The 13,462-nt window shown below is 46.1% G+C and overlaps 1 protein-coding gene across 4 annotated transcripts in view; it reads right to left on the bottom strand.

The window, feature by feature from the left end:
* The window catches only part of PHACTR3 (phosphatase and actin regulator 3), a 100,913-nt gene that overhangs the window by 16,867 nt on the left and 70,584 nt on the right, over positions 1–13,462 (bottom strand). For all 4 annotated transcript variants that reach the window (XM_066199023.1, XM_066199024.1, XM_066199026.1 and 1 more), the window contains exon 8: positions 12,359–12,512. In XM_066199023.1, coding sequence (XP_066055120.1) covers positions 12,359–12,512 — 154 coding nt within the window. The remainder of the gene's footprint in view (positions 1–12,358; positions 12,513–13,462) is intronic.

The following is a 13,462-nucleotide window of genomic DNA, read 5'->3' as shown; positions in this document are numbered from 1 at the left end:
ACTGTTCTCATGAACAGCAGCTTGTTCTCACTTCTGCTCTGCCTTGCAGCTGGGCAAAGAGCTGGTTTGGGGAATACTTTCAAGCTAAAAAATAGCTCAGCAAGGCAAAGTGCTGAAAGAACACACTCTTCAAATAACAGGGCGAGTGGTGCAGCTCCCCCCACCTCTCCTCTGCTGAAGGCTGAGGAGAGCTTCAGGGTGGGTATAAAATGGGTGTTGAAGGTTCTTCCAGCAGAAACCAAGTGCTGGGTTCGACCTGGTCACACTGTGCAGGTCACTGAAAAGGCTTAATAACATTTCATTGTAAAGCAATAGATTTTCTTTCTTTTTCTTTCCCTTTATTTTTTCCTCCAAGTTTGGAATAAAACTCTGGAGCCTTGTGTTCCTGCAGAATGAAAAAGCAAAAAGCAATGCTGCATATCTCAGACTTGGGCAAATTGAGAACATTGTGGGTTTGATGCTTCAGGACAGGCAAACAAAAGCAATCATATAAATCCCAGAGTTTTAGTTCTATCCCATTATGTGTTTATTACCATGATATCATTTTAAATAAAGACATCTGCCACTGCTGAAATGATGCTAAAATCAGCTCTGATAGCAACTGCATGAGCAGCAGGAGGGAGTCTGAAATAACCAGCAGACAGAGGCAAATCTCAGCCCAGTGGTGGGGACTGCAACTGACCTGAGCCTTTCCTGTCCTAGTGGCAGTTGCATACTCCTGGGTGCTTACTGGGTTATGATAAAAATATAAGAAAAGGCGGGGGAAAGGTAAGAAAAGAAAAAAGCTGGGTTTTAACTTCACTGTATGAACAATCCCTAATAGAATGTTTGTGCCTGTTCTCCTCCAGGGAGGCTGAGGCTGGCTTGTCAGCCACCTTTGTGCCCTGCACAAAATGAAATGTCTGTAGGCTCGTGACTCAATTTCCTGGGAAGCCAGGAGTGCAATTTCGGCCATGGCAGCCAGTGAGGACAGGGACAGGATGAGAGAGAGACATGTCAGTTCCATCTGTAGCTCCAGCTCCATTTCAGAGGGCAACAAACTGAGACCTTGTCCATGGATGGAAGTGTCCCAGAATGTCCTGGCCTCAGCTGGGATGCTCAGGGCTGCACTAAGATCCTGCAGGACTGTGCACTTAATCCAGAAACAGTTGCCCCTACAACAGATGCCACTGCAATGTGCAACTGTGGGATTTGGGTCACTGGAAGAAACCACAGCTGGATTTGCAGAGAGCAGACAAAGTACTGGTGTGTGTGGGCAGCCAGCTGTGTGTCAATTCTCCTCCTCCCCCTCACTCTGTGCAAAACGATTTGAGAAGAGCCCCTCTTGCCGTGGGTGTGAGCTGCTGGGAATTTCCCCAGAAGCTGTGAGTTCTGGAGAACATCCTTCCCTGTCACCTGGAGGTGTACACCAAGGACCCCTTGGCAATCTGCAAAGTCTGGGAGGTGGCAAATAAACCTCTGCAAGGAGCAGTGAGGATTGACCCCAGAGCTGGGGGTATCAAGCTGTGTGAGCTGTGAACCTCCTAACCCAGGAGCTCCAAGCAGGAGGGAACATGCTGTGGCACTTTTTGCAAACACCTTGTAGTGTCAGGCTTGATGCCAAGGAGCAGCTTTCTTAATTACTGAAGTAAATCAAGGCAAACGCGGCACTCTCCGAGTACTTTGTGTAATCCCTGAAGGAAAAACCTAAACGACAGCAATTTCTGAAGCTGCAAATGCTGCTGGGACAGGCGGGCCCTGCTGGGGCCGTGTGTGTGGCTGCACACCTGCTCCCAGACTGCAGGAATCTCTCTGGGAACGCTCCCCCTGGCAAGGCAAGTGCTTTCTAGTTCTCGCCTGTCACTCACCCACACAGCCTCTGCAAAAGGATGGGATATCCCTGCCTTCACACAGCATCTCACCATCTGCTGTACTATTTTCTGTTCCTCTTGTGCACACTAATGTTGGCCCAGCGTTTTCCAGGGCAGGGTTAGACCAACAGCCTGGCCTCACACTGTCACTAACCTTGGCTGGCCAGAGCCACAGCAGGCTCCGAATCCTGCTTTTTATTGCACTCCCATTCATTTGCTTTTAATATTTTGCTTCTTTCAAAATTTCTCTCGAGGTTATCTGCTGATTTTTCAATACAAAGAGTGTTCCTGCTCTCAGTGCAGAGTGAAATGAGAAATTCCATTGACAGCTCAAAGACGTGGCCCAAAACATCTGTAGGAGTGTGAGTCCCCTCAATAATCATCAATTTTGTAGCTCTTTCACCAGCAGCTCTCACAGTGCTCTGAAAAGCTGGTCTACGTGGTTATCTCTGTTGCACAGAATAGGAGAGTGTGGCAAACTGTTGTGTCTGAAAAACCAGATTTGCAGCCCCTCTGGGAAATTATTCACTTCCTTCTGCAAGTGGTATTCCAGTAATTCTGTTTTTCTTTGCTTTTTAAATTGGACAGGGTGAGGAGTATGACTGGTCACTCGATGCCACTAAGCGTGACACTGAGCACTGCAGACAGGCTAACTTACTGGAAAATTTGCAGGATTTGAGTTTTAAATGTCATCCTCATATTCTGTCTGCTCTTCCCCAGAGCTTTCTGGGACTCTCCTTAACTTTGTTTAGGATCCTGTTTTTAGTTATGGTCACGAAAATCCAAATAGAATTTGCTGGCAAATTTCACATAGAACAGAATAATCTGATCTTCTGACATCCAGGTTCCTCAACTGAATAAAATGTAAGAATTCAATTATGTAACATCATGTTTGGACGTTAGAGCCGTGGTTTGTTGTGGTACAACACGCACCGTCTCTCACTGACAAAGCTCAAGGCTGCCTCACAAAACCTTTGTGGGGAAGGATCCCATTGTGCCACCTCCGTGATTGTCCTCAGAGCTGTTCCCTGCCTGAGGAGGGTCTGCAGGCTGAGGAAGGCCAGGCAGAGCTGTGGAAGCTGCAGTGACCCTCAGAGCTCAAACAGGCCTTGGCTCTGTGCACGCTCCCTCCCTCAGACCCCGACTTTCCTGCCTTTTGCAGCTGTTCTGTCACTGCAGCTGATGCACGGCAGGTCACAGCATTGCAGTGCTGGGCCTCTCCTCCAGCAAAACTCCCTGCAAACCCTGAGCCTCCTGCTCCCTTCACCCCTGTAGACCTAAGCTTGGCATTTCCACACACATCATTCCCTGTCACCTTTTTCTTTTATGGTGTAAACAGGCTGATAAAGGGATTTCTGTGAGCTTAACTGCACAACGCCCATAAATATAACCTCTCTTACCACATCACTCCTAGTTTGTTTAACCTTTTCTTGAGAAGGAGGATATTTTCCCCAGCTGGGTGGTATTTGGATGAGCTGCAGCTACTCCCAGGGATGATTATAACAAGGCTGCAGTGTAGCCTGGCCAGAGTGTGGCTTTTGCAGATACCCTCAAATTAGACTGATCTCTGTGCAACAGGCCAGCTGCTTTCTGCAGAGACTGCTGAGAGGGCCTGGCTTTAATTTTTTTTTTTTTAACAAAATTTCTGAGAAACTAATGAAGTATTAATTCATTCAGAATTTAATTTGCTTAATGAATATGATCGTCTCAAGCAAATGACACTGGTGGTTCATCTGTGAGCCATGTAGTCTTGGTTTGGAGAGGGTTTTTTCTGCAGTGAGGCACTCCGGTTTTATTCTGTTCTTTGTTTCTTGCCTGAGCAGCATTCTGTATAGCTTTAAGAAAACAAAATAACTGGCACATCTTTGCAGAACAATGGACTAATTAGATTGCAGTACCTGTTTCTAATGTGATTTAAGACTCAGATTTTGCCAAATTGCTGGTTCTTGTTTCCCAGTTGCCTTGATATCCTCTGCATAAGTGGACTTTCAACATGAGGAAGTCTTCAACCTCCAAAGGTGTGGTCCATTTCTCCTTAATTTCACCGGATAAAGCCATGAGCATGGATTGATAAACCTGAAAGTCCTTGTTTTTGTTTGTTTGTTTTCTGGTGTGTTACGTGTGAGAGCTAAAGGAAAAGATAGAAATGAAGAGTGCTTTCCATGAAAAAAAAACACTCTCCAGAGTCTGCAGAGGTCAAGGAACTCTGCTGGCCGCTTGGATGAGTTAATTATCCTGAAAAACGGACACTGAAGGAAACTTGCAGTACTCTGGCTGACTCAAGTAGCTCCCAAGACCTGATTGTGGAGCTGCAGCTTGCCAGGTGGGCACAGGCAATGGGATCAGAAAGACTTGTCCGGAGCCATGTTTTAATAATTGATACACTTGCACATCATCTATTGAGCACTGGTTGACGAAAATCGGTGACCTTCTATTGTGACCTGTTTTCTCTCCTTCTCCCACCTCCTATTTTCTAAATGTTTATTTCTTTCATTTTTCTCCTCCCTCACCTCCTCTGAAGTAATTTCAAAAACATAGAAACTGTGTTAGACTGACCCAGTTTTTTCTATATGAAAGCAGCAAGCCCAAGCCTTTGATTCCTGGAGGAATTGAGCTCCTGAATGAACCAGGCTACAGAAGTTGTGCTCAGAGCTGCAGGAGGAGGGAACTGTAGTAACTCACAGAATTTGGTGAACCAGAAACTGCAGGGTATGAATTACAGTTTCCTTGGATCACATGTACTGAGACACAGTTTTCTTGGAAAAGAGCCCAAAAATATGATCAAGTTCTTCATGGGAAAGTACAGGTGATTCATCTGAGAACCCTCCCCATAAAGCAGGGATAATTCAGTGTTGTGCCCCCAGGGACAGTGTGTGCAGCTGTGGCTCTGCACAGTAAGGAGGTTTTTTCTTCTCCAAACCAAGCCACATTTCAGATTTTGTGGGAGAAGTGACCATTTAGGTATTCTGCAGGCAATTCACTGCTACAGTCACGGTGACACTCATTGATATCCAGTCTGTCTATAAATTTGGTTAGGTTTAAAAGGCAGCTGGGAGGAGAACCAGCACAACATACAAATTTTACCCCTCTCTTTTGTTCTCAATTGCTTTCAAGTGGCTCATCTGAAATGGATGTGTTAAAAAACTTGCAGCCAAACCCTTTTCTGGCTGAGACTGTGCTTATGCAGTTCACAGCCTTTCACATACACACTGTCCATCCCATCTGGCTTCTCTTCCAACTCAGTGAAGTAAGTGCTTGGCTTTAAGTGCAGAAAACATTTTCCCTGAATTTCATTAATAGACCTAACACAAAAAACCATAATCCTAAATCCTCTCAGTGACACAGTAACATGCCTATACAAAGTGAGGGCTGGCACTGTGAATGCCTGAATCCCTCCCTGCCCAGCCCTTGGGTTATCAGGAGCTCACAATTGTTACAGCACCTTGTTCTGGTCAGCTTTTCATCCCACAACAGCACAAATCACTGTGACAACCAGAGCAGCTTACTTTGGTCTCTATCGATTAAGCTCTGCAAATTAAATTAAAGTAATTTCTTTCGGTAATTACTTGTGCTGCAGACCCACACGAGCTCAAGGACCTGAATCATAATCCGGTGTAAGGTGAAGCATTACAGAGTATTACTGGCATTTTATGCATTTCCTCTTTGGTCTATGACTGCTTGTCTCAGCACTGGGGTAGAGCCCACATCTTCAGGCGTGTGGAGGTGCCCAATTTCTGGGAAGGGATCTGAGCTGAGCATGTGCTGCTGTTAGTGGGCGGCTTGGCAGGGCAAAACAAGTGCACTGTTTTCTTCCCAAAAAGGCTTTCTTCCTTACTCAATGACACTTGCTTAAGCAGTTTTCCTGCAAGTTTATTTATGTGGTTATGCTCCCCTGTGATACTTACGGCTTTCTGCACTCTGATTTTTTTATTTCTAGTCTCTCTTGTGCCACTTATGCCACATCTATTCGAGGAATTGACTGTGTGTCCCAGAAAAGGCCCTGGATATTCCTATCTGTGTTTCCACCTGCTGCTCTGCCCTTCCCTTACCTGCTGTGCTCTGACCTGCTGCCCTTGCCTTCGCTGTGCTGTAGAAAACAGGTTTGATTAGGAATTCCCAGCACTGGAGCCAGGCAAGTAGAACAGAGCAGTGTAAGGTGATAGTGTCTTCCCAGAAGACAATCTTTAATCAGCTGTGCCCTGGGAATTTGGAACTTTACGTTGTTGCCTGGCAGAATTTATTGCCTCTGCAGTGACAATGCCTCATGTTTGCACAAATACCCCCCGTTTTCAGCAGGAGGTGAATGTTGAGTCCGCAGTAATACAGTCCTGCACTGAGAGCAGCTCTGGGTTGTGTGCATGTGTTCAAACCAGAAAATAACACAGGACTAAGGCAACCCTGTTTCAAGCCTTTATAAATAAATTAGCCTGTTCAAAAATGCCTGCCAGACAAGCTGTGGGCTGGTCTGAGACAGCAAATTGCTCATTCTGGTTCAGCTGCAGATCATGGCTCTTGCCCAGAGCTGACTGGGTGCTCCATAATTAATTGTGCAAGTGCTGCTTAAGCAAGGAAGCACCTCTGGTTCAAGAACTTCTGTCCAGAGGGCCTGGGATGATCACAGACTCAGGGAGATCAGGTTCACCTGCTGACCAGGGATTGGTGTTAGTGAGGTTCATTCTATTCTTGGGGTTTAATACCTGAAAGGGAACAAACCTTTCTCAGTCCTTTGGACAAGGGGACAGTGTAGTCAAGGTACAGCATGTACAGATGCACTTTAACCCTCTCTGATGCTTTATTTGAATTGCATTGCAGCTCCCTTGGACTTGAAAAGCCATGTAAACAGGAGGCTGAATTTATTCATTACTTGGAGACCTTAATGACACTTGAGTCTTCTCCCTTTCCTCCTGATTTTTGCCACTGAAGGCTGTCTCAGGAGCTCTGGTAGCAAGCACTAGCCCCCAGCCCCTTGCCAGACCAGTGCTGTCTGTCACTGTGTTCACAGCAGGGTCTCCAGCTGTGTGCCACTGCCTGACACCAAGGAAGAGCATAGGAAAGAGTAATGCCTTGGGATCTGGACTTCTTAATCCTGGGGACAGCACCAAAAAAAAAAAAAAAAAACCAGCTTCACTTGCACCTCCTCCATTCTTCCTACTGCTCCCCCCTCCATCCCTTACAATATCTTTCTTTTCTATAGCCTGAAAAGCAGAAGCCATAACTGAAAAGGGGCAAACCATTTTAAAAAAATCCCAAATCCTCACTGAGCACATGGGTGCCATGCAAGCTCCTAATAAAATCCTGCAGCCATGAGCAGGTCTGACAGCAGCCCCCAGCTGCTCCCCCTGCCAGCATCACATCCTGCTGGAGCAGAGTGAGGAGACGGGAGACTCCCTCGGCTCCCACACGCCCACAGAATTAAATTGTGGCTCTATATTTAGCTCTCCTGTCTGGTGTGAGGAGCTGAGCCTTGCACACACGCCCACGCTGCGCTCGCTGGGGTTATTTTTAGCATCAGCGACATGGTTACCTGGATGGTTCCTGCCCAGTAATGAAATGCATTAAATTGTACACAGCTAATTAGTGCTGACAGCTGATCTGTTCTTTGTACCTGCCCCCCTGCCTTTCTGTCTCTGCAATGAATCTGAGTCAAGTCTTCCCAGCCTTCTGAAATTAGGGCAGTTCGCTGGTTTTTAGTCCAGTGACCGGGAGTCGGAGCACAGTTAGAGATTCACCCCAAGAAACCTCTTGCTAATCTCCCCATGTGAGCTTAGGCTGGGCTCATTCAGCATCTCCTAAACTTCTGCATTAGGACTACCAGTAGTTTGTACATGTACCCACACAGCACTTTTTTGGGTGTATCTAAACAGAATGTTCCCCCAAGTTCTGTGCATTCAGCCCAGTTCCCTGCTGAATGTCTCAGTCTGAGGGGCTGATGCCTTTTCAGTGAGCAAAGCTGCCCTGAGAGGTTTCTGTGGAGAAGTGGCACTGGATGTGCTGTCCTTGGGAAATATGGTACAGCTTTTGTGCTGTCAGTAGGTGAAATTGTCCTTGTGAGTGCTCTTTGCTCAGCTGTGGTGCTGTTTTGCTTTTAGGCTGCCAGTCTGAAGTGCTTTTTGCTTGGTATTGTTCTGTCTCCAGCAGCACTGTGAACTTCACACTCTGTTACCTGAGGGACAAACCAGGGTCTCATCTGGGTGAGCTTTTAGCTACTTCTGCAGTTCCTGGGTGAGTCAACTCGAAAATGCTTCTCCAGGAACCTCCGGGCAGCACCGGAGCCACAGATTCCAGATGTGGTAACCACTGAATAAAGATGCCTCCTCTTCACTTTTTGTTGCCAGGAAACCTCGCCCCAGCATCATCCACTTGCCCAAGCCAATGTTTTCAATGTGGCAAAGATCAGCTAGAGGTGCCCAAGTTTTGGTTCCTCTCTGTGCACACAAACCCTTTGTTCTTCCTGTCTGATTCCTCTGCCCACGTTTCTGTGTTTAATTCCTCTCCCCATCAACTTTTAAGTGCCACTTCACACGCATTGTGTGTACTTGTACAAATACCAGGGGAGGTGAAGCAGCACATGAAATGAATATTACAAGTATAACCTTTTCCAGGAAGTTGTGTTTTCATTGAGACATTAAGTTATACCGGAGTGTCTTTAACTGTGGTTATATTCTCACAAGAGGCACGAGCCACCCAAGCACTTCAAACATCAAGTTTCTAAACAGTCAGATATCAAATTTGATTAAACAACCTTTTCCTGAGTCACCCTTCAGTCTAGCAAGTCTTCTACTCCCCCAGGTTTCAGCTGAAACCCCTTCTAGAACAAAGCCTGTCTGTGAGACAGGAAGCAGATATTGCAGACACTCGTGCTTGCAAATGTCTTTTCTGCCTCGTGACACAAACAGCTCTCAATCCACTGAATTCCATCAGGGGCTTATTATCTGTGCTCTGAACACAGAATAATGCAACCAAGACCTGTTGGGAGCCCTGCTGCCTAATGCACAGTAGACTATTCCAAGTGTACACCATGCCCTGGGGCACTGGGGATGCATGGATTAGTACAAGCAGCACTACAGCATAGGGAAAACCGGAATGCTGCCGTTTTGGAGGGAGGAGGAGGAAAAAGTCCATGTTTCCACGGCAACAGGTGGTAGATTAAATTGGCTGGGAGCATGAAATACAGGATATGCACTTTTCAGAAGCAGCGATGCACATAAATGAATCCTGGAATCTCTCCTCATGCTGCTGTCAATCAATAATAAATCTGAAGTCAGTGGATTTGCACTGCTCTAGAAGTAGAATTTGTCTCAAAATACAGAATTTCCCAATCTCTCTTTTGAGATGGAACGAGTGAGAAAGTGAAGGAAAATAGGGGTTTCAGCTTTGACTTCATAAACGCCCATCAGAGTGATAGCAGAGAGTTGCTTTTTCTCAGCAGGTTCACAGCTACTGTTGAAATGTGTTACAACCAGAACCACTCAAATAATACAGCGGTTTTGAGAGGATGCTGTTCTTTTGTCTCCCCATTTTTAAAGCTATATAAACACCATTATTTGGTGTATTTTGCACATTACCTATGTCAGTACATCTTTCCCTCCGGAGTACAGAGCGAGGCTGTGGCAGCTGTGGGGCTGAGGCAATTTGCTAGACAGCTCCAGACCATCAAACCCCTGCAATTGTGCTGAAAAATATCGACCCTGTTAACAACTGCCTGGTTATGTGCCATTCTTATGCACTCAGCCATTGAATAACTACTTGCTAATCTGCCCACAGATCATTCTTTGATCTAACTAAGCACGGATCTATGGCCTGATGGTGCACATGGATTCGTGATTTGCTCTTATCTAAGTGTTACTATTACAGCAGCAGCAGCAGCAGCAACGTGCTGTTCTTTTCTGCCCAGGTAGTGGCAAAGCCCTGCAGAGAACAGACATTTCTGCTGGATCCCATCTCCCAGGCAGCACTTCCCACCCCAGCACCACGTTCCTTAGCTGTAAACCTCCAAGTTGTCACACAGAGACCCTGCTGCACAAGTACCAGTGAAATGAATGAGTGCAAACACCTCAAAAGCTCATCCAAGAATTTCAGTCCTCCCAGTTTGCTTTTATTTCCACACCACAGCCAGGCTCTGCTCTGAGTGTGGGCTCTGGAGTGGCCTGGGTTTTGTGGGGTGAGTCCTAGTCAGAAACTCCAAAGGGATATCTCTAGGGCTTTGGCTCTTTGGCCTTGGCCAGAATTCATTTTTACTTTGTTGGTTGGCTGTTGGGTTTTTTGGACACCCACTAGCTTTTTCCTGGTGTTGTAAATATTTTCCTGCATTCATCCACCACCTGAGCTTGTTTGCACGGTCATGTTCTATTCTGGTGGATGAGTTAAGAGCTGAGCTGAGCTCTGCCAGCACATATGTGCTGGAAGTTGTGTGGGAGACTGCTCCCAATCTGTTTTGCCTTTCCTGGCTATTCCAGCAATCTCTGTGCCGTCTGTTCCCCGAAATGCGCTCAGTCTTCCGAGTTCCAGGAAGAAGGAACCAAATTAAGGCCTGACTTCCAACACTTGGAACAAAGATGGCTTTTAGCCATCCTCTAGACATCACCAGTGGCACTGATGGGCTGCACCCCAGATTGCTGCATGAGATCACAGCGGGCAGGGGAGGCTCCCTTAGCTGCATTCACCTACACACAGCAAATTTCCTTCCTCCTGGTGGTGACCAGCCCCTTCCACCTGTCCAGCAGTGTCCTCTGCAAGTCCTTGTACTGACATTTGACTCTGGGGATGCATCCCTTGCAGTAGTTCTTTAGGCTCAGTATTGAGCGAGACAAATGGTAAAGGAAAATAAAGGGATATAGGGTGTAGTTACAGCACCTGAAGCTGCAATTCCATTAGACCTTTCGTGGTCTGACAGGGCTGAAAAGAGTGCCTAGAGTGACCTTCCAAGCGTTCCAGCAAAATGAGATGGGGCTGGATATGACAATCTTCTCATTCAGTGAATAGTTTGTGATGGTTGAACTTGGCTTTAGAGATGCAGTGAATAGGGAAACTATTTTTTGTGTATTTTAAAGCAATTAAACTAGGCTCTTGTTATGTGAAAAGATCTCATGAGTTATCAAATGGCCAAAATAATGGAATTAATGATTGGGGTGCAATGTGAAGTGTTTCCCTGAAACTCATGCACAAGGCTTGCAAGGTCAGGATGATCACGGCTCATCTTTGCTTCCTGAGGTGATTAAAGGGACACACCTATGATCTGCTCTGTCTGTAACTCTTGGAACTCGATGTACATTGCAGGGGGATCTTTTCTGCTTGTCTGGATGCACATGTTTTCTGTGGCAGGATCTGCCACCTGCACTGCTCCCCTTTGGGTGCAAAGTCCTGCTGTGCAGTCACCCAGACTGGAGGGACCGTAACTCCATCTCTGCTGTTGCAGGGGCACCATGAAGGGCACCCAAAACCTCCTGTGTTCCCTCAGCAGCTCATTCCTTAGCTGAGGGCAGGAGCGGTGAAGGCAGAGATGTTCTCCTCCATAAACTCTGGTCCATTAGGACTTGTGCTCTGATCCACACATTTGTTCTCCTTCCCTGTCCCCGGAGGTAAAGTTTAATCAAAAGCATGCACATGAATGAGTTAGTCTAAATATCAATAAATGTTTCTTTCAGAGAGGCTTGAGATATTTAATATTTAATAAGCCTTGAAAATGAGCTTCTACCCTTGTTTCCCAATTTGATTCCAAGCATTCTGTCAGGGAGCAGCGCTCGCTGTCCCCGTGTGGGCAGCACAGCACAGATTATTTAACAATCCACTTTGTCTCCTCTAAAATATTCATGTTTGCAGATATTCAAATGCAGCTCTTAAAAAAGCACACACAAAACCCAAATGGTGCAGTCTGAGCCTCTCGGTTACCTTCAATCTTTGCTTTAGGCTGCACACCACAGTGATGCTGTTTCTGTCACAGCTCTCCCCTGTTTCCCTGGTTACTGATCAAAACCAGAGCATCCCTGCTGTGCCTGCAGCTGGACTTACACAGGCACCTTCCCCAGGTGAGGCCAATGCTGCTTCTGCCTTAAGGCAGCAGTGCAGCCACCAGCACAGCAGCTTTCCCTTGGGCAGTAAATATGCAGCTCTAAAAATTGCCTTTATCCTCACATCCAGCTAGAGCTGACAAAGCCAAATCCCGTTGATAAATTATTATACTACTATTTTTGTTACAGCACTGGGTTTTCTGGAGGACCTCCAAATCTTGATTGCAGCAGCAGAGCTGCAGGTAGATTTGGCAGGATTTTGTCTCCCAAATTGACTTCTGTCTTGTTTTCCCTTGAAATCAAGGCAATCCTGACTGAAGAGGGAGTTAAGACTTTTTCCCCTGTGGCTGACAGACAGCTGAGAATGTGCTGTGTTGGTTTGTGGATGGTTCCCTGCAGGCAGTGGACCCGGGGGTGGGTGGCAGTGCCCCATCTGACGGGGCTCAGAGGATGATCCATTGTAAAGGGAGGCTCCTCCCTCTTCTCATTCACAGCACTTACTTTGAGAGTTTCATTTCAATTTGCTGCCGGATTTCCTGTCTTTCCTCATCTGTTCTCCGTGGGAAAATATTCCTGTCTTCCAGCTCCTGCTTACTTGGTCTGTTCCGTAGTTTTACTGCCAGCAGTTCTTTCTTGCATTTTCTTGGCAAAGTACCTGGGACATGCATTGAAAGGAAAGTTATTAGAAAGGCGGCTCCTGGGGATGAAACAGGAACTTCTGGAGGGCAGGAATGGCACAGGGTGACAGTGATCTGTGTGGTGCTGTGCAAGGAGCAATTGTGCACACTAATGCCAGAAAGCAGCACTACAGCTGAGCAGGGCTCGGACACAAACCCACTGCAAATGCGGAGAGAACATATTCCTCAGGGCATGCAGGAACTGCAGTTAAATCTTTGTTTCATCTTGGGAGCACGGTCTGTAATAGGAGGTTAATTTGGTTTGGCTCCTTTTTGCTTTAAAGGGTTTGGGTTATTTTCATTTAATGCTTCACCTTTTCTAGAGAAGGTCACCTCATTTTTAAAGAAAATGACATTTAATTGGTATTTTTGTTTGGCATTTGAGATAGGATTAAAGTCTATTTTTAAAAGGATGCTAAAGATTCAAAATTCTATATAGGTTCTCATTCTCAAATACTGTGGTTTTATTTGCTAGGGATCTGTGGACCTCCATTATTATTATCACCACTGATCTCAAGTTTCTTTATGCAGAGGGAGGAGTCTGTACAACCTCCTTTCCCACATTTACCTGTTGGAAAGAGTGGGGCAGAGTAATTTTAGTCTCTCTTTGTGAGCAGAAAAAAAATCTCTTGGTAGTTGCATTGGTCTAAAGTTAAACTTTTCAGAAACCATAATCAGCTCAAAACCCTTTTCTGGAGCCTAAAAGCTGTGCCCTTATTTAGCACCTTCCTTGAAATGCTCTCACAGTCTGTTGCAAGCATTAATTAAATTAAACCACACAGCCCTGTCTGAAGTAGCAGATATACATTTAACAGATGGATAGGGAAGTTAAACGATTTGGCTACTGCCGCACGGAGCCTTCTGCTAACTGAATATCTGACTCCATCAGAAGCATTTGGCTCACAAAGCCACAGACGTGGGACTCTGA

Source organism: Chamaea fasciata, unplaced genomic scaffold, assembly GCF_029207755.1.
Source record: "Chamaea fasciata isolate MVZ Bird 193981 ecotype frontalis unplaced genomic scaffold, bChaFas1.0.hap1 SCAF_17, whole genome shotgun sequence".
Taxonomy (NCBI): Eukaryota; Metazoa; Chordata; class Aves; order Passeriformes; family Sylviidae; genus Chamaea; species Chamaea fasciata.
Note: the sequence above shows the minus strand (reverse complement) of the source record. Positions and strands in the feature narration are given on the sequence as shown.